Here is a 20,412-nt window from a genome sequence, read left to right as displayed (position 1 = left end):
GGAACAATTTAAAGTAGGCTATGTTGGCTTTGTAGCAACCGAGACTTCCGACAATAATTATATTCTTACCTAGTGGCTTCTAGCAAAATTAAGACCTTATTTTCTGCTGACGAAGTGTGAACAATCACCAGAGGGGGTCCAGAGCTGACCCTGTTTTTCTCCTAAATACTGTTTTTTCTCCTGTTGTCCAATCTGGCTGCTGGGGATTTAACTCACAGGCTGTCATCTGACCCCTCTGCCCACAGCTGTAAAATTAATTAAACATGCTTCTCTCCATGCATGCTTGCTAAACAGACTGTCCATTCCAGCACAGCATTTGCATTAATATTAACAGGAAATATCTAAATACGGGGCATGAATATTTTGCACTCTGCCTGCTGTACAAATCAGCTCATTGCACATCCTCTCCTTGTCCTGTATGTGTAGCCTTTTGTCTCCTGTGTCCTTTCGACTTAATTTTAGTTTGCCCTCTACTTTCACCTCCATTACTGTGTTATACATGGGCAGTTGGCTATGTGACTTAATCATATCAGCCTCCTCCTGCTGTTTTACTTCAATCATCTCCAACCTTTCTCCACTGAACTGACAAAGATACTTTCTCCTGCGCCATGGAAAACATGGTCTAAAACAATATGATAGTGTTAGAGTTCTGCATGCATAATTTCAATAACATCCCATGTAACCAGTCACCTGGCTGGCTTTTTTTAATGAAATCGCCCTTGTTATCAGCCTGTTTTCATTCATTTCTCACAAAAGGATTGCTCACAGCGTGAGTCATGCCAGACATTTCAGTGTCTTCTGTCAGGAAGTCAGTGAAGATATTTAAAGGGTTACATGCAGACAGATCTTTAGAAATACGACATTTAAGAGCAGCGATGCTGCTGATAGCTTTCAGTCATTTTGCATAACATTAAGGGGAAAAAGAAAAAACAACCCCAAAAAGCAACATCTAGTTAATTAATACTTCTGTATTGCTCCCCACCGTGCTTGCATTCATTATGTAACTCCAAGTTTTCCGCCTTTATTTTTCATTTTAAGGTCTTCTGCTCTCAGAACTTTCTTCCTGACAAGAACAGAAGGCTCAGCAAGGCATGTGAAGCTCCTCCTCTGAATGTGTGAGGTCGCAGAGGAACCCATGACCACTACTATGTTGAGAAATATGCTCTCCTGCTCCTGTGCTGGCCTTGGGCACAGGGGTGAGCAGGTACCTCTGGCAGGGGAGATGCTTTCTGGTCTCAGTCCCCCTCCTATCCAAATAAGAAAGGGATCATTATCCCACACACACAAGTGTACACTGAGATAATCTGTTGTCTCCTGCGTGCATGTTTCTCTCCCCAAAAGAACGTTTTTTTTCCTGCAAAGTCAGTTGGCAATATCTACATCATTATGAAGCTTTCCTGGCACTGCAGCTGCTGATTGATGGCCATGAAAATGTGGCATATTTAATTTTCTTTTTCTGGATGTGAAGCCAGCTGCTAATGGTCTTCACAGGGTGAAGCTGGCAGCTGCAGGATCAGGTCTCAAGGCTCTAAAATGTACATTTGCAGGAGAGCCACCTGGGCTTTTGGCTGTTTCGTGACTGGTCACTACTGCTCATAAGAAGCAATCTAAAATGGGTGCCAGGCCTGGCTATGAATTCTGGGGTTTGATTTGAGAAACCACAGTTACTAGCATCAGATGGAAGTGATCTCAAAGTCTTTGTGCAATTAAAACTTCCCTCTCCTGTTTCTGAAAGCACATGAAGTCTCATGGTCTGACAGTTGACATTTATTTAGTTTTATTCATCTGCCTCTTCAAGTCAAATAATGAAACTAACGCATAACTATTACCCTTATGTTAATGTGATCACTTGCTGAAGACCGAAGAACAGCATGAATGCCAGCGCGTCATTAGGCTGAGCGAGAGCAAGACTGCGGCTCTCTGCAGACACCAGTAACTAATGTTCTCCTACAGCTCTTGGATAAAATCAGTGTCTAAGTCCTTGTTCTTTTCACGCTAAAAACAGGCCACTTGATTCCACTTTTCTGTATTTCATGGACAGCAAGTGGCAGGGGATCATGGCAGCTGCTGAACCCATCTGGGCCATAGAATCATAGGATCATTTTGGTTTGAAGAGACGCTCAAGATCATCAAGTCCAACCATAATCTAACTCTGGCACTAAACCATATCCCTGAGTACCTCATCCATGTGTCTTTTAAACCCGTCCAGGGATGGTGACTCCACCACTGCTCTGGGCAGGCTGTTCCAACGCTTGACAGCCCTTTCTGTGAAGAATTTTTTCTTAATATCAAATCTAAACCTCCCTCGTGCAACTTGAGGCCATTTCCTCTTGTTCTGTTGCTGTCCTGCTTCTTCAAGCCCAGTGCAGCTCCTTTTTTAATAAAAGCCCCTGTGGCTATGAAGAATGAGATAGGATGTTCTGGGAGGCAGAGACAGGACAATCACAAAGATTTTGGTGCTGCATGTCACCCACCAGCCTGACTCAGAACAAACCACGCTGATGTCTTCTCTTTCCTAGAGAATGATAGACTCACCAGGATGCCAAAAAACCCCCAAAAGCAATTCAGCATCAGTTTTCTAGGCTGCTGTCAGTGGGAAGCAAGCTGATCTGTGTTTGCATTTACTTTTTTTGAGTGTTTTGCAGTGGTTTGAATGGGAAAGAGCAAAGCAGAAATGATTGGTTGTGTGGGAATTCCTGAGAGCAGCAAGAGAATTTCATAATGACACAAAAATCATGCAGGCACAAATTTTGCATTGTTGGCTGCTGCATCCTCGGAGAATATTGACCTTGACACGCACTCAAACAATTTTAAACAGGAGAAATAAGTTTCAGAAGCAGAAATGCTGTAAATCAGAACCTTCCCTCCAGGTAGGAGAGTCCTGTTTTCTTTATTTCTAATCTATATGATCAACAAAATGCATTCATAATTAAGTGGCTGAAGAGTGTGCCCAGAGTGTACATAGCTTTCTGCTGTGAGGCTCTGCAGGTCAAATTCTCTCTCATCACTGTGTGCCACAGAGGCTTTAGATAAGGAACTGGTGAAGAATAGCTGAACAGTGAAAGCTATTATCTCACAAGACTGATATTTACTGGATTCCTTGCTTTTTACCTTTCTAGCCGAGTCACAGAATTTCCTTTGTTGCTGCATATTCGTTTTCCTCCTTTCTCTAACAAATACCATTGAACTGAGTAGGCACACATCTTATGCTCTTATCTAGAATTATCTCCAAAAACCCTTTTAAGACCTGTTCACATACAAATGAGACTTGAATACTCTTGAATACTTCCAGGGCAGAGCAGTACATCAGCAAGCCTGAGAATTAACAATAGAATTGGGTCAATAAAAGAAGGATACACTATCTGATCACAAGGTGACTGTTTCCACCTTAATGTGAAAAGCTACTTCCAGTGCTGAAAATACAGTAGAGCAACAGTTAAATTAATGCAACTGTATAGACCTCATTTGGATCTCTGCTTACAGTTTCAGATTTGTGCAAGCGGAGGGAAGGGCTATTAGGATAATTAGGGGAATGAAGAGCTTGCTTTGTAAGTAGAGATTAAAATTAATTTGCTTAGCCTAGCAAAAGGGAGATTGAGGATGCATTTTGTGTTGCTGATGCATACATAGCAGGGAAAGGAACTCTGTAGGCTAAGGGAGAACATTGTTGTGAGAACATCTGCTATGAAAACAACATTTATGTATGTAGAGTGGAAAATAGGGAATTTCTACCTGCTGAAAGGTAAAGATCTAGGTGACTTGAACAAAATATCTGCTTTTCACATGGATTTGATGGTTGCCTCTACAGTAAGGATCTTGAGCTGAGCAAGAGCAATGGCGTGGTTCATATAGGAAGGGCTTTTATAAGGTAGTTGAAGTAGCACTGCGTGGTGGCGTTGGCCACCTCCTCTTGCCAGTATAGCTTCTCCAGGCTTGGCTGTGACCAAAACAAGTCCTGCAAAACACCAAAGATTTCTGCAACCAGGCTGGCAGGACTGACAGCTCTAGCAAGATAAACCCTTCCTGCTGTGGGTGTAACACCTGAAAAACATTCTGGAGACTGAAAATGAGTGTGATGCATTGAATCCCCTCCACAGATTACTTGTGTGTATTTGATAATGGTAGAATATCTGGATATTACTTCAGCTGCTGAAGCAGCGAAGCTGGAAGGTTCTGGTTCAGGGGATCAGAGAGCTCTGAAATTTCTGAGACTCTGTTCTTGCCCTCACCCACAGCACATTTGATTCAATGCTTAGAGGCCACATTATTGTTTATAATATTGTACTTTTTGATTTAAAAAAATGAAAACTATTATTTTTTTTAATTTTATCATCAATTATTGAATTACTGTTGGAGGGAGTTTGTACATTCACCATCTTAACATAAATATCTGGGAATATAAAAATGTCTGATTTTTAGACTCTCACTATGAATAAATTAAGCTGGATTTATGAGACTTATGGTCTTTTCTTCTTCTGTTCTTTGGAGGGCTTTGTGAATGTGCAATGAGAGCTCTTATTTCTTATTATGGAATTTTATTGCCACCGTGTAACTGGGTTAATATAAAAAGTATAAATAGGGATGTGCATTTGCCTGTGAGATGTTTTAATATGGAGAAGAGCATCTGAAGTTCAAAAAATATGAACTGAAGTACAGACTGTATATCTTACTCCGTAAATGGGAAGAGAAACTATTTTAAGAGCTGAAGAAAGAATGGAGTATGTGGGAATTGTCCCTTAGGAAAGGTTAAAGTGTCAGTGGATTTATTTTAAGCCGTCTTGCTCTACTCTGCAACTGCATTTTAGCAAACATCCTAAAATGCTGCAGTTGCTTCCACTCACCTGCTGGTGTCCTGCACAAACCTTCATAAAGTGAAATAAAGGCAGTAGAAAGCAAGAGGAGCTGGGAAGGTCTAACAGGCAGGATAGTCTGCCTTCTAATAGCTCTTCTTTTTGGTCTGTATGAACTAGGCAGATATCAGTTCATGTAGGTTGAGACCCAGACAATAACCACATCCTACCTTTAAAAGACAAGAGATGCATGAAGTACTCCTTTTAGCGAAGAATATGAGCTAAATCCCATGTTTTTCTCTCTTCCACATGAAGAAAAAAACCCAACCCATCAATACCTGTGCCATCATCTCATTCTTTACATACTTCGATGGCATTTTAATAGTATGACATCCATAAAGATGCAGGTGATGTCCCTGGACACAACTGAAGCCAGAAGGCTGCTGCCAGCAGATGGGGATGGGCACAGCTGTGCCTAAAGAGGCAGCAGCTGGAAAGGACTGAGGTGGCCACCCAAAGAGAGAACAGCTGGAAAACCAAAAAAGAAAGAGGTTTTTAAAGTGGTCACACACAAACTGGCTTAACTGAGAGAAGCAGGTGTCGGGTCTGGGGGAAACACCTTCCTGGCAGCTCTGCAGCCTTTGGGTTGTCGCAATAAAAAGCCACCGGGAAGGGGTTTGGCACAACTTCTTCAAAGCAGAAAGGACTGCGGGAAACTGGCACTGGCTGCTGCTGCTACCGAAGGACAATGTTGTTCTCGGTCCTCCCGGGCAGATTTCCTTCTGCTGCCGACAACAGGATTTGCTGTGGTTTTCTGTAGGAAAGGGATTAGGATGAGTTTACTGGTAGGCTGACCGTAAAGCTCAGTATTTTAGAGTAGGGGTACATTTCGCATGGCATTATAGGTGATAACCTTTTATTATCTTTTTTTATTCAGAGTTAACAGATCCGTTTTCCTTTAGCCCAAAATGTGAGACTGCATCAGGTATACTAAACACAATGGGCAATTTATTTAAAAGGTTTAAAATCGCTGTAGGTTAGAACAAAGCTGTGATTTCCCATTGTCCGTGACTGCTGTAGACATCTTTGCTGCTCTGTGGTGTCAGACAGAAAGCTAGTGGGTTATTGCTATATTGTGCTTCACTGTGAAATCCAGTCAGATTAATGACTTCGGGGTCACTTGAGATTTACATAATTTATATTGATGACTTACTGTTTAAAGTATTTTACAAAATCAGGAAATAAATTGTAGGTTTTATAGAAAATCATAATTAAAAATTGACTTGTACTAACTGTTGGCTTCAGGAATGTGCATGAAGTTCAAGTATGATGGATTGTTTTGCTCAATGAAAACTATAAAAAGCCAGAAGAGACTTATGATGATAAAAAGTATATTTTTAAGGTGGTTACATTATCAATCTTTATATTGAGCCAAACGCTGCTTGCATCTCTTCTGTGCATATTTTATTGACTTCATTATGACCGGTTGTGGAAGGAGAGCAATATTTCTATTATAGTGAAGAAATATTATCACATTCAAAATCAAAACGTGTTCTTGAACCAAGTATAAAACTTCAGAAGCCAGAAATCAAGCAGTTGGTTTAGTTATGTCTTCAATATGACTTAATCACTCTAGAATTTAGCAAGCTGTGATAAATCTTTCAGCTATAAAAACGGAACGGGAAATTTCTTTCCTCACATTAGCAAACAAAATATTCAGATGGTGAATGTGTTTTCTCCAATAGTTTGATTTGGGAGTAGCGATTAAAAATATGCAAGAGGAATCTGTGACATGTAAGGCTGGTCTCAATGAGGTTTTTTAAAAGGAAAATGTGTTTGAGGGCAGCTGTTATGATGCAAAAAGGAGCCAAACTACTCTTTGTATGGCTGGTATATTCGCAGTGAAAATCAATGGACAGGACCGACAGCCTTGAGTTTAACAAGGTGTTAGAGGGTCCACGACGTGAGGTTTCTGTGTGAGAAATTAGATGTGCACTTCTATTCGGTTTCAAACCAAAACTCAGTTTTTGCAAGATACTGAAAAGTGGCCGATAAAAATGTAAAGTTCTACCTTGTTGCTACAATTAGAGGGGGAGCAAGAAGTGTTTTCCTACCCCTTTCCTCTGCGTGCTAGGGGAGACCAGATGTCCAAGCTCCAGCCACTGCCCAGGAGAAGACTGAGCAGGAGCTGGAGGCTGGAGATAGCAGATGTTGGGGTGATGTGGGTTCTGGGCAGGGCTGTGGGACAGCGATGGATGGCACAACGGCACCAAAACATCTTGCTATCGCTCATCTTACAATCCTGAACTCGAGAGGAATGAATCTGGTGGACAGACATCTCTTATTTGCATGAGACGTACTGTGCAGTTGCAGAAGCAGGGCAGTGCTAGCTGCAGGCTTGTTCTTTTTAATCCAAGCCTTCCCCGTAAGGCAGCGGTGTGTGCACCTCCCTTGTGATGAAATTACATGTTCAACAAGCTGTGCCTCGCAGTCATGTAATATAATGGTTATGCAAACAGGGAGAGAGACATCTTTCTGTTGTGCCTTCATGAGATGGGTTGGAAGCAAGTTTTGATCTGTATGCCAGATATCTGTGATAATGAAATTGAAATTCCACTTAGTGGATGCTTTTTTCCCTCGTTTTGCAGCCCAGTCCTCATTTTCTTTGCTGTCTTGCTTCACTGGGAGCCCTCAGAGAAGCCAAAACAGGATGGGAGTCTCTGTGAGTAACAAATCTGAGAGCATAAGGCAAAAGGAAAACATGGGGGAGATATATGTAAAGCTTCTTTATGGTAATCACATAGTGTAAGTGGTATGCTAAACCCAAGAGACTGATTTTTACATAGTGACTATCCTAGAAATGCTCTTCTGCTCGTTGGTGCTGTTGGTTGTCAGGTTGCATGTTCCTTCGCAGCTTCACTTGGGTTTCAAACAGACAATCACACGCTGACAAGTTTTCTGGGCCTTTGTATCCCAGTTCCCTGAATGGTGGGCTAGTGGCAAAATGGCACACATAGAATCTTCCAGCTGCCTTATCTGAGTTTCAGAAATAAATAACTTGTTGGGTTCGCTCTTGAACTCTCTCACCGTATAGATCACTAGGGGTCACCAGAAAGAAGCAAAACTTTGTACTTAAACCAGAATGCTTATAAACTTATAGAGTGTTTTTCAGCTAATCTTTTAGAGGGGGTAATTTAGTTTTCAAAAACCAAGACAAATTATTTTTCCCACAGACGACAGGTATTTCCTACTAATGAAAATGCCATTATAGAAGGCTCATGTTAAAAAGCAAAAAAAAAAGGCTTGTGTGCAATTTCTCACTCACATAATTGCGTGTTGATATTGAAAAGACACTGCGGTTTGAAGTTTTACTCTAAGCTAAAATAAGATACTTGCTCTTGTGGTTTAGAAACCTGTGTTAGAATACTGGCTTATGCAGCAGTATGAATTTTAATTTTTCAGCTGGGCTTAGACAAAGGAGTAACTAGTTTTGTTAAAAATTCACTGCAATATCTTTTAGTTTGTAAATTGTATAAATATAGGTTACATTTTAATCAGAATTTGTTCCAGTTCTGTGCTCGCAAATCTGAGATAATATATGGCGTGAGGTGACGAGAGGTTTATCCAAGGATGCTTGAAAGTCTGCTCAGGTAGAAAGAATATTTTGGGAGAAAAGAACAAAGTTAGCATGGGTAGAGTTCGGTGGAAATTTGAGGAAGAATTTGGCACAGCGCTATTTTATTGCTCTTCCGTTCATTCTTAGTGCTGAGCAAAGGCAAAGTTTTCCTGTGACTATTCAGCCAGCGGTCAGTTTGGCCGTAACAAAACCAGAGAATTAGTCAAGGGGCACCTCATTTACCAAAATACATCTATTTATGTATATTCCCAGTGGCCTGATGCCTGTCACGGGAGAGACCAGTGTCTTGCAGGAGTGTTTGGCTGTATACTGCGCCCAGCAAACTGCATCGTTCATACTCCTGCCAGTGTATATTCATGAATGTTCTGTGTTTTGTCTTGTCCTCCATCAGTCCAGGAAAAACAGAGATTGTTTCTCCCTCTCTTCTTGAATGTATATATTTTATAGCTAATGAAAAAGCTCAGGAAATATAACTGTCCCTCGTATTGATTTTGCTTTTATATAGTGCCTTTTCCCCAAATGGATGCCAGAATGCACTCTTAAAATCAAACTATATAGAACAATAATTTCTACCAGAATGGAAAAACATGGCAGCAGCTTAACAGCGCTCTTTAGTGCGAGGCAGCGCTTTAGGAAATGAAGGTGGCTTTAAGGAGCAGGAATAATCTCAAGACCTTGAAGTTCTAAGAGATGGGTACAGAGCAAGACCCAGAACAGCCTTTCCCCCAAAGCCAGATGGGGGAAACACCTCCCCAGCCCTTCACTCAAACACTCTCATGTTAGAGAGTGGGTGTTATCAGGCATATCTTATAGGGTGAAGCATTATTTAAGCTACAAGGGCTCTTAAAACATCAGATTTCAGTTCATGTACCACATAACACAACCGCCCCCAGCTCTTCATGCAGAATTTTCTCAGCTGTATCCCCATTTAGCTGTCAGCTGTGTGCCAGTGGGTACCTCCTGCCCCAGCTCCAGGGCCCTCATCACAGCCTCCCAAATTAGGGATGTCTTTGCCTGCAGTAAAACCAAGATTTTTGTAAAGCAAAAATTAAGTTTATTTCTTGTTTTCTTCATGCAAAATATCCAGTCCCCATAAGCATAAAACAGTAAGGGATACAGGATACTCTACAGCTTTCTTTTTGCAGAAAAGGGCCTTTTATAAAAAAAAACCACACAGTTGAAAATCAGTGAGTTAGAACATTGCTTCATAAGCACAAATGAACATAAATCACTTCTTTCTGCATTGTTGGGGACTCACAAACAAGTATCGCTGCTAATATTGAAATTTACTGCCCCTTTTATTTAGCTTGTTCATTCTTCTAAAAAATGTATGCTTGCGTTAGAGCTGGTCAGGAATTTTAAGTGATTGGTTTATATTCTGTTAATGAAACTTTTTGTAGAAATGTGCAAGTTTTAAGACATGTACTGGGGTTTTTTGTTACAGGTTTCATGTTAGGAAAGGAGGCATTTGGAGGCTCATGCACTTAGGTGTATGTTTTTGACCAAAAAAACACGTATCAATCAATTGAATGATCCGTCTTTCTACCTAACTCTGGACTGGAATTGCTTTATTTTTATTTTTTATGAATAGCAAATACGTTGTGCACCACAGAATGAATGACCCTGCTGTCCATAGCAGTTATTTACACCTTTACAGTAGACAGAGACCTGGGAGGCTGACACAGAAGCTCTTATTTCAAGAGGTATTTAATTACTAATAGGAAGTGAAAGCGTTCAAATAAGAGATCTAAAGATATTCTCTCTGGCGTAATCGATAGACCAGTTCTGAGGGCACTTGTCTGTGACAGAAGAGATTGATCCAGCTCCTGTATCCTAAAACACGACATCTTTCCTGTCAGAAGCGATTAACAAAATTTCAAGCTATCAGTTGGCACTTGGGGTTTTTCCCAGTTTTGTCTCAGTGGAAAAGTAAATTTTTAATTGTTTTCAATTGTTAAAGCAATTAGACAGAAAAAACCTTCCTGCGTGCATCAACAGCAGCTGCTCAACCCAAAGTATGTTATCTTTGGGAAGTCATGTAGTCTGTGAACTGTTCTGCAGATAATCACAGTGCGGAGGTCGCTGTAGCAGGGGTGGACCTCTGGAATTCAGAGGTAAAAATCTCACTTAATAGTTGGATTTGTATGGTGTATTTTTTGTGACCACCACAATTTTTCTTGCTGTGTTTCTGCAGCACTAATTTGAGTGATAATTACATGAAGCAATAACAGCAGTGGCCAAAATGGTATTTCCTATGCTTATGTACACATGTGGCCACCTGTGCTACTTTTTACAGTATTGCAATGTTTTAGTTTGATACTCAATTTAGCCACATTAAAAGCAACATAAGTGTTAATATATGTTAAGGTTGTCAAAGGTGTACCTTGTCCCCATGTGCTGACCAGCTGCAAACTTAAATCAGAACCTCACCAAATGGTTCTTCTGAAAGCCTGTGCTTCACTGTCAGAGGAGGATTTCAAAACCCACCTGGACACCTTCCTGTGTGATCTGCTCTGGTGAACCTGCTTTAGCAGGTGGGTTGGACTGGATGATCCCCAGAGGTCCCTTCCAACCCAAATCGTTCTGTGATTCTCTGGTTTCTCAGCAAACCAGATTTAAAAAAAAAAAAAAAAAGACAAAGTTGTCGTCTTCAAGGGTCTTAAAGAAAATCCATTACCACCACAAAAATCAGGCTTTGGAAGACAGCTTGTTTTCCAGCTAATCATTTTATACACAAGTACTGTTCAGTGTCTTTGCCGACAGCTCTTCTGAGTGGTAAAGAAGCTCCTTCAGCACGGGTCTGTGAACTGGTGAGTGTTTCTGTCCCTGGGCACAGCTCACCAGGTCCCCTTGTGTCACGCTGGCACTTAATGAGGATGCTTGGTATTCTCAGGAGGTGACTGTAAGCTCAGGCCTCAGCGAGAAGATGAAGTTGTTTTGAAACAGCAGATGAACAATATTGTCAGGAGTGTATTAGTGAGAGAAAGTGTCTACACGCCCATGCAAGGAGTATAAGTAATAGCAAACAGAACGAGAAATGTTAACGGATAACAGACGTTACGAAGCGGCAGGAATAACTGTGGGTGATTTTCATGACTAAAATATCAGTTATTGAGAAAACATGAAAAAGGAAGAAGTGCAGGAATGGGGATGGGTAGTAGATCTGTGATTTATGTCAAAGCTACTTGTATTGCAGGGTGTTGCAATCACGTCAAGAGGAGAAAGTAGTCGTAAATTTGGGGGTAATTCCTCTGGGAGATATATAGCTTGTGCTGGGATCACAGCCTGCGACTTGAATCCAGCTATCCTGAAGTACATCAGTATCTTTAAGCCTAATGCCCTCACCCAAGCACATGCTAAGGACAGGGATTAAGTCAGACTTAAACTCTTCACAGTCAAGCCTGAGTGCTGCAGACTGGGAATGCTACCGGCCACTCCACCTTTTCAGTGCCACTGTTTGCAGTGGTTTATTAGGGATTTATTCTACAGGGTCGACTGGAATAAGTAGTCCAGGCAAAGGACAGAAAATTGTTTGAAACTAGAGGATTCCTAAGTTCAACAACTACGAGTGAGACTTTTAAAGGATATTATAGGAGAAAAGAAACCCAAATACTGCAGGAGTGTTATGGAGTGTGGCTGAGTTCTGCTGGCACTTAAAGGAATGTTGGAGCAAAACCCACCTTCTGGGGTGGTTATTGGCTAGCTAAGGGAGAAAGATAGCTTTCTTTTACCTTTATTTTTACTCTGCTTTATACACATTGAGAAAATTAAATGTCCATGTATTTTAGCACTTGGAGAATAGGTTGCAAGCACACTGGGGTAGGAAACAGCCTCCTCTTCATTTTTGCTTGTATTTCTTGCAAAAGAGACACGAGGAATTAATTCGATTTCACCCTGCTTATGTCTTTGTTGCTAGCACTAATCTTAAGATCTAATAAAAGAACAGACCAAATGGCTCTGTTAAGAAGAGGACAGAGCTAATGATAAGGTAGCCTGAGTGAATCAAAGTATCTGTGCTGTGTTACTGAGGGAGGCTGAGTCACAGTCAACTAATTTTATAGCATGCCCATAGTTGATTATAAAGCAAATAATTGGAGGAAAGGGACAAAGCAACCTATTAAAAATAATCTCTGAAAGATATTTGAAAATCTGCCTGTTCTGGTAGCTGGACCAAATCAACAAATAACATATCTGACTGATGCAATGAAGTCTAATAATGCTAATTCTAAAGCAGCTTTCAATTATTAAGTTATTCATAACAAAATGTTAGCATAGCTATTAAATAAACTCGTGACTGAGTTTTCCCTCCCTTTGTTCTTCATATAGGGCTGTAGGAGGGTCAAACATCAGCAAAATACAATTTTAAACTGAGATGAGAAGCAATCAGGAGCTGATCCAATACAGGCTCCTTTCTGTAAAGGAACGATCTAGTTCAGGTCCCTAGTCATACTCCACATTTACCATGAAACTCATCACAGAGCTGTTAAATTTGCGAACTTCCAAGAACTCTCTTGTCCCTGTATCATCTTTTAGGCTTTTTTCTGTAGAATTTTGCCTTCTGAGCCAAATATAAGTTGATGAGACTTAAAAAAAAAAATGTGGAGAAAATTAGACTTAAGAGTCCAGGATGGGAAATGTTTTACCTTTTCTTATTAGTGTAAGGAGGAGGAAAAGTTGGGGTATCCACCAGTTCATGGGAAGTATGAGAGCTACTGAGCTGATGAAGCATTAGCAAGATACTACGTGAGGGACCGTTTACCGAAACTGTCAACACACAAAGCTGTCAAGGGACGGCTGAGTTGTAAAACGCTCCAGCTACCACAGGAGATGAATTACATTATTGTGCTATGCAGATAAATTGCAATCCAGCTCGTGGAAGCTGCTTTGCGAACAAAATAGGGGGATGAGATAAACTCGCTCTCGATCGATGAATTAATATAAAACCAGCAAAAGGAGCAGAGCAGACTACTACAATCCCTCAATTATATTAGGCAATCAATTTTTTTTCCTTTCAATATGTAGAATATTCCCTTGCGGCCCCCGTGGATGCCATGCAGTGTGAACACGGCAGTCAAAGTAATAGACATCAGAATAATCAAAATAATATGTGTCAGAAAGAAGCAAATGAGTACATACATTCATTAAGTAAATCTCCTAAGAGCTTAACACACAAAACTCTTTCCAGAAAAGCTGTACAAACAATTGTGTGCGCTAACATGTGGTTTTACTGCTGTTTCAAAGTCAGATGAAAAATATTCTTCAAACTAACACAATTTTTTATCGGATTTCACCATAAATCATCTCTACTTAGGGTAAAACACATAGTGCAGCTGCCACAATGAAGTTAATAAAGGTCATAAATGAAGGTAAAATACACAACTCCGAAGAAAACTTATGAATCATTAAACAATCAGTATGTTCTGACAATGAAGCATTAAACACAATATCCATTCTTGTCGTGCAATAGGCACCAGCAACGGCCAACACTAAACCTTCATCTGTGAGGTGACAAGAAAGACACTTAATCCAGGAGGAAAGTAGCTAAAAAGTCAGAATAAAAACCCAACTGTCCAAGGAAACAAATTTGTAGACAAAATCAGACAAACCAGTAATCTGGCTGCCTTGAACTTTTCCCTATAAACTACTCAAAGGGGTACAGCAGAAACCCAATTAAAATAAACAAAATGCTGCTTCTCACAATATTCTCAGCCTTTTGAACCAGCAAGCCTAGTTCACAAAAAAAAAGTGGAGAAACAAGTTAGAATGAAGGAGCCATTTTCGAAGCTGGGAACGTGTTATTAGGCTACAGTGGCCTAGGAAGAAGTAGGAAAAAAATGGAAAAGAAATTCTGACTCTAATGAAGTGAGTGCAGGAAAGACTTTTCCTTCTTTTCTTCAACTATATTTGTATGATACGGTTGATTGAGCGTTTTTGAAGTGACTGGATCCTTTCCTAATTGAAATCAAAGAGGATTTGAGTGAAATTTCAAGTTTTGGTCCTCTAAAATTTCTTAAGGAGTCTAAAACTCACAAGCAATACATTGTGCCCTTGGAGTTTGTGTGTGTAGCCATTTGACTTCAGAGTTCATGAGGAAGATGGAGGAAGGTTCAGCGTTTTTATTACACTCCTATTTACTATATTTGCTTTTCGTTGTGCTGCAGTTACCAGGGCTGAGTTGTGACTCATGAGGCCTCGATACAGATCTCAGCTCCACCAAAAGATTTTCTGCATGACCTTGAGCCACTTGACATCTCCATCCCATCTGTAAACCAGAATGATGATGCTTCCTCTCTGCAGCAATTTGTCTTGCCAATTTAGGAACACACACTGATTTGTCTTGACTACTCGCAGCTCCTATTGATTGCGAAGGAAGTTAGATGTGTGCAATACTACTTTGGATTTGGCATTTGGAGACAAATAACTTGGAGGAACTGGACAATTTAAGGAAGCATTTTGGCCATGAATGTTCTATATTGTTATGAAGAGTGTGTAATAAAATGATCCTCAATTATAGCACAGTGTAGAGTAAGGAGTTTACACCATACACACATTTGGCAGGTTAATGGAAAATAGGCAAATCTTGAAAGCTGCAGTAGAAGGGCAGCTGTCTCACACCAAACATATTTTGTAAGGCTGTATAGCTTTGAGAACAACTGTTAATTTTTATCAAAAGATTGAAAGACAAATGTGTGAGCTAAAAATTATTTCCTTACCACATTTCAAAGTCCTAAACCCCAGTAGTGACACACTGATGCTGCTCAGGAGTCACAAACACATTCATTACAAGGTCACCCCACAGTGCAAGAGCCACCTGATTTTGCCTTCTTATGAAAGAACTATTCCTGCAGTGAACATAACCCTGTTGTCTTTCAGATTAAAAGGAGAGGAACAAAACAGTTACCAGCAAACAAATCATTGTAAAAATGATTTTTACGAAGCTACTAGCTTTGCTTTGACTGCACATAATTATATAAAATCAGATTTCTCTCTTAGCTGAAACAATACAAACTGGATTAATTCCAGACAATGAGGCTACTAGAGACACTTGATCTTGGCAAAAACTTATGTAAGAGGGAAATAAGATGTTAACCTGTAAACAGCTTTTGATAATTAAAAATTATATTGGGGAGAAACATGAGCTAAAGGTTGTTCTTGGACATGGCACTAAGTGCCGTGATCTAGTCAATGGACTGGAGTTGGATCAGGGGTTGGACTTGATGATCTCTGAGGTCTTTTCCAACCCAGTCGATTCTGTGATTCTTCTACCTTTGGTGGTCATTACTGCTTGTTTGCCATGGTCAGGGAGTCTTGGGTTTTCTTGTACGGTAAGGCATTCAGCAGGGTATTTTTTGTTTGCACGGTGCTATAAATGTCTGTTGTGCCTTCCACAGAGTGAAGATGGAGCCAGAGTAATCCCAGTGTAATTTCTGAAGTCACAGGAATGTCCCTGACCAAACCCACTCATGGGCTGAGAGCCTGATCCCTTCAAGCTGTTTCCAGCCAGATACCTGGGGCTTCCCTGGAGGTGTTGGGACCCTGCTGTGCTCAGGGACCCAGGGGCTGCAGGAACCCCGGAGCTCCAGGGGGTTGCAGGGGACCCGTGTGGCACGTTTGAGCTCTGACCAAGGGATTGGGGGCTTTGGCACCTGCAGTAGGTGCATGAAGTAGGTGGGAAAGCTCCTGAATAGTTTGAATTATTCATTTTGAAAGACTGATGGGGAAAAGCTTTCTCAGTTCCAGTATATTTTTGCTTCAAGCATGGAAAGGCATTCAGGTTTTACAGCAGAAGCTCACAAGTGACATCATGGGTTGCTTGTGGGTAGCACACAAAGCAGATTACATACTCAATTTCATTCTTCTGGGGAAGCAGGAACATGGTTCATAACATTGCAAGACATACTGAGTAATATTTGCCATGCTAGACTATTCTCATCTACTTTCTTAAATCAGACCATTCGGATCATTTGAGAACGCATTGTCTTTTCCCACTGGCTGTAGGCTCCTAACTCTCCCCCGACACCATCCCCTCTCTTCTTCTTCTTCACCTCAGGATATGTTAAATCTTTTTCTTACATGTTTCAGAGTTGAGAAAATCCACAGGAGTGAACTTGCAAACAATTAATTGTATCTGATTTTACTGCATGTGTAACACCTTGCAGGGAAGCTTCAGCAGATTTCATGAGCTTTGAGGGCAGCTGATGCTTTGCAGAAAGCTCATATCTAAATTAAAAGCTTTTTCAAGCTTTTTACGAAAAGGCTCCAGAGGGGATGGGGAGCAGTTCCATCTTGCTGATGATGTTACAAGCAACTATCTGTTTTAAGATACTTTTCTCTAAAATGACTCTGTAAAAATGCTCTTGTCTTTTTCTTTTGATTGACTTATTTACAGAACTTCATCTGAGAAAAGTCTGACGTGCTCTGCGTTGTCATTCCTCCCACATCTATGATTCACTGAGTTGCTTTTGTCTCTGATTCTTTACTTAATCCTCTACCGGAGAGTAGATACAGATGTTATTGGTAACCCTGTCATGTTTCTCAGTCACAGGATATGATGTAAAAACCCAAAATAATGAGAATATCCTCCATCACTGGGAGCTTCGTACCCTAAAATAAACATGCAGAACATGACAAAGTTCTTCCTTGGTTTTTAAAGGCCTTTTTCATCTCCTTCTTAATGAGACATCTGTAAAAAGCCGTTTGGTCAGACGTTCCTTATTCACGGTTAAATTCTTATGGGATTAGTGGGTTTGTTATACTCCAAGTACAAAAGTAAACAGCATATGGCTCTGTTAATATCCTTGTAATGTCACAACACAATCTGTCAGAATACAAACTTTTTTGAGCACTTTCATTTACTTCCAAGTTCACACTATGGAAAAGAAACGACATGCGTTATGAATCCTTCCGCATCACCTGAGAGACAGCAAGCTATTTCTTAATTCTTGTTTTGTGTTCCCAGTTTAATAAGTATGTCTATACATATTACCTTCAGTAACAAAAATACAGCAGAAAATACTGTTACTTAGTTACTAGGAGTTAAAAGGTCATTTCCCCTTGATGAAAAGCTTGTTCTATCAGATAAGTAGCTGCTACACTCCATAAAACTGGCAACCCTTCAAAAGGTTTCAGAAATTAAAGGCATTGTTTGAAGATACAGGCGATAAGGTCATTTGCCTTGTGTTTAGTGCTGAAAACCTTTCTGGGTGACCCTTTGCTATTCAAATGAAGAGTGCTTTCAATTGTTTTGACTTCATGGAGCTAATGAGCGCTGGCTGACAATCACTTTTAAGACCAATTGAAACTCTGCTGGTATTAAATTTTGTAAAATATTGCAACGCATTTCAATTAAAGGGGGACCCCCTCCACAGGCTTTGCCAGAGCTGTATCCATAATCACAGCATTACTCTGCTCTGGTCCTGTTGCTCAGGTTTTTTTTATTAACTCTGTTTTTACTAGTTGAATAATGTCTAACATGAGTTTCAGTGTGTTCCTGCAGGAGATTAATAAAGCTGTGTAAATAAGCTGCGTATGTAAAATCTATGTCCTCTTAGAATTCTGTGCTAGAGTGAAACAAGCCTTACATTTAATGCATACAGTAGTAGAAGAATTACTCATGAACTTTTTATTCCCAGAGACTGTATAGCTGTGTATACATGTAATTTACTAATCTGTAATGTTGGTCTGATATATGGTGTATATACTTCTCTCCTTAGAGGAATAGATTCTTATTTTAAAGCTTTTTCTTCTTTTATGGTTAATTTCATATATTCCATTTATTGCAGAATGTTGTGAATATTCTTTAAATCACTTGATTTTTTTGTAGTAGTAGGAAGTAAGAATCTCCAGAGGTTTGTAATTTCTTTATGGAAAAAAAAAGGTGAAAGTCCTCTAATGGACAATAAACCCTGTGTGCTGTAAGCATGCTTGGTTATCACTATGACCTTCTTCATTACCTTAGAAGTTGTTTATTTTAACCTTGCTTCCATTCTGTTTTGGAGACTCTTTCTAATAATAGCCCTCCATCACTCTAACCCACTTTCAAAAGTAAATGTAAACAAGATCATCTCAGTTTAAAAATACACATGAACTCTATCCCCCCAAATGACTAACAAATAATTAAAAAGTACAAAGTCCTTACCTAACGGAGCTGACTCGGTGCTAATGGCCAACAAGGGAATCCAGCAGAAGTAGGCAACAAGTTGGAGATGCTGATGGAAAGGAAAGGGCTGCTGCATATTGTCCAAGAGAGGTTTTATCCGCACATCTGCAGTCGCTTAGAAGTTAACTTTTGAAGTACTAAACTTTGCATGAAAAGCCATCAGCCTGCCTGCCTCTTTCTTTTTTTTTTGTCTTTCTTTCTTTTGTCCTTTTCAACCCACTTTCTTGGAGAGGGCTTAATGTGTCATTAATCCCAGGATTTCCAAGAGGGAAGCCCTCCAGCAGTCCACAAACCCCACTGGCACCCACCCACAGCAGCCATGTGTCTCTGCAGCTGCTGGGATTTACACACCCCACACACCCGCGCACACGGGGCGAGAACAGGAGTGGGAGGTGATCCTGGAGAAATTCGGGTTGTAAACCAAACACGCCTGCTCGGGAGGATTTTAAAGCAAACGACAGAAACTTTAGATTGTTGCAGCCACATCTGATGCTGCGTTTGCGTGAGAGGGTTTAAAAAATGACTAAATATAAGCTTGAAAATAGTTTTTTTCGCTTCAGATGGCTAGGGGTTGCACTTATGCAAAACTGTTATGGAGGTGTCTGTGCAGTGCAAACAGCAGTCCTGAAGGTTTGTGTCTTGGGTCGATATGTCATTCTTTGGTAGGTTAGAGAATAGTCCTTTGCTGCTGAAATAAAGTGTGGCAGCATTTGCTCTGCCAACCCATGCTAGAGAATAATATGTGTGTTTCAGAGGGTCAGCTCACCAGCGATAATAACAGAAGTAGAAAACAAGCAAACGGCAGCAAAATAATTCGATCCCTCATGTTGCTGAGTTACATTTTTCTTAAGTTTTGTCTCGTTGGAAGGTGCCCTGTTGCTACCTCATGGGTCTTTACTGCTACTTCTAGTCAGTGTGAACAATGTGTATTGTATGAGAATGCATATTGCCAGCTTAATGTGTGATATGAAGAATTTGCTATTAAATTGCATGCTATACTCTGATATTCATGGCATTTTATTTAGAAAATATTGTATCCCCACCCACTGTTCAGTGTTTTCCATACCTGCCAGCACTTCTTTTCTTTGACTTGACAAGTTCGATAATTTTCTGTCTGCTTGTTTAAGTGAGGATATTGTGAATTATCTGATAACAGAGTAATACACAAGTCTGTAAACATTCCATGCAAATCACTGTGAAGAACATTTCATCTAAAAGCATCACCAGAAGGTATTTTGCAGTACAGCCAAGGAGTTTCAAATGTTATTTGGCTTAGCTGCATCCCTTCAGGAGTTTTACCGCTGGTTTCTTTTAGGGAAATATACGTTATTTAAGAAGAAACTTCTAAAACGTTTTTTTCTTAACTTTGATTTTGGATTTCAGTGTTGTGAAATCACTGCTTTTAACAGTGCCATTGGATTGGCTATCTCATAGGCCTGGTTTGTAGCCCCTTGGGAGTCTTTGTGAGTCCCTTGGTTTTATTGATGTGTAGATTTAATTCCTTCAAGCTCACTAAGACTCCAAGCCCAGTATTGCTTTGGTTTGGGCTTGTTTGGTTGGGTTTGGTTTGGTTTGTTTTTTTTTTTTCCTTAAGAGATCCCCATCCATTTCTTGAGTACAAATGTACAACAAATGACAAAATTCCAGTTTATTTTAAACAGGACATCATTTCTGCCTTTACGTGGCTTTCTCGGTTAATGCTTGGATTTATTTGTGGCAGTTTCTACACACTGATGGAGGCCTAAAAGGCATAGCTCTAATGTTTAACTTTTAACACAAAAAAAAAGGCTGAAATCTGTTGTGGGTTGAGGTTTATCTTTGCCAAA

General features: G+C 40.2%; 1 protein-coding gene and 1 long non-coding RNA gene across 4 annotated transcripts in view; one reads left to right on the top strand and one right to left on the bottom strand.

The window, feature by feature from the left end:
- The window catches only part of LOC106145853 (von Willebrand factor D and EGF domain-containing protein), a 192,127-nt gene extending 173,027 nt beyond the window's left edge, over window positions 1-19,100 (bottom strand). For all 3 annotated transcript variants that reach the window (XM_021296547.2, XM_065070320.1, XM_021296548.2), the window contains exon 1: window positions 18,566-19,100. In XM_021296547.2, the coding sequence (XP_021152222.2) occupies window positions 18,566-18,662 (97 nt within the window). In that variant the 5' untranslated portion in view covers window positions 18,663-19,100. The remainder of the gene's footprint in view (window positions 1-18,565) is intronic.
- The window catches only part of LOC110363607 (uncharacterized), a 113,803-nt gene that overhangs the window by 26,078 nt on the left and 67,313 nt on the right, over window positions 1-20,412 (top strand). The window lies entirely within an intron of this gene.

This window comes from Columba livia, chromosome 7 (genome assembly GCF_036013475.1).
Source record: "Columba livia isolate bColLiv1 breed racing homer chromosome 7, bColLiv1.pat.W.v2, whole genome shotgun sequence".
Taxonomy (NCBI): domain Eukaryota; kingdom Metazoa; phylum Chordata; class Aves; order Columbiformes; family Columbidae; genus Columba; species Columba livia.
This window is presented reverse-complemented; position numbering and strand designations above follow the sequence as displayed.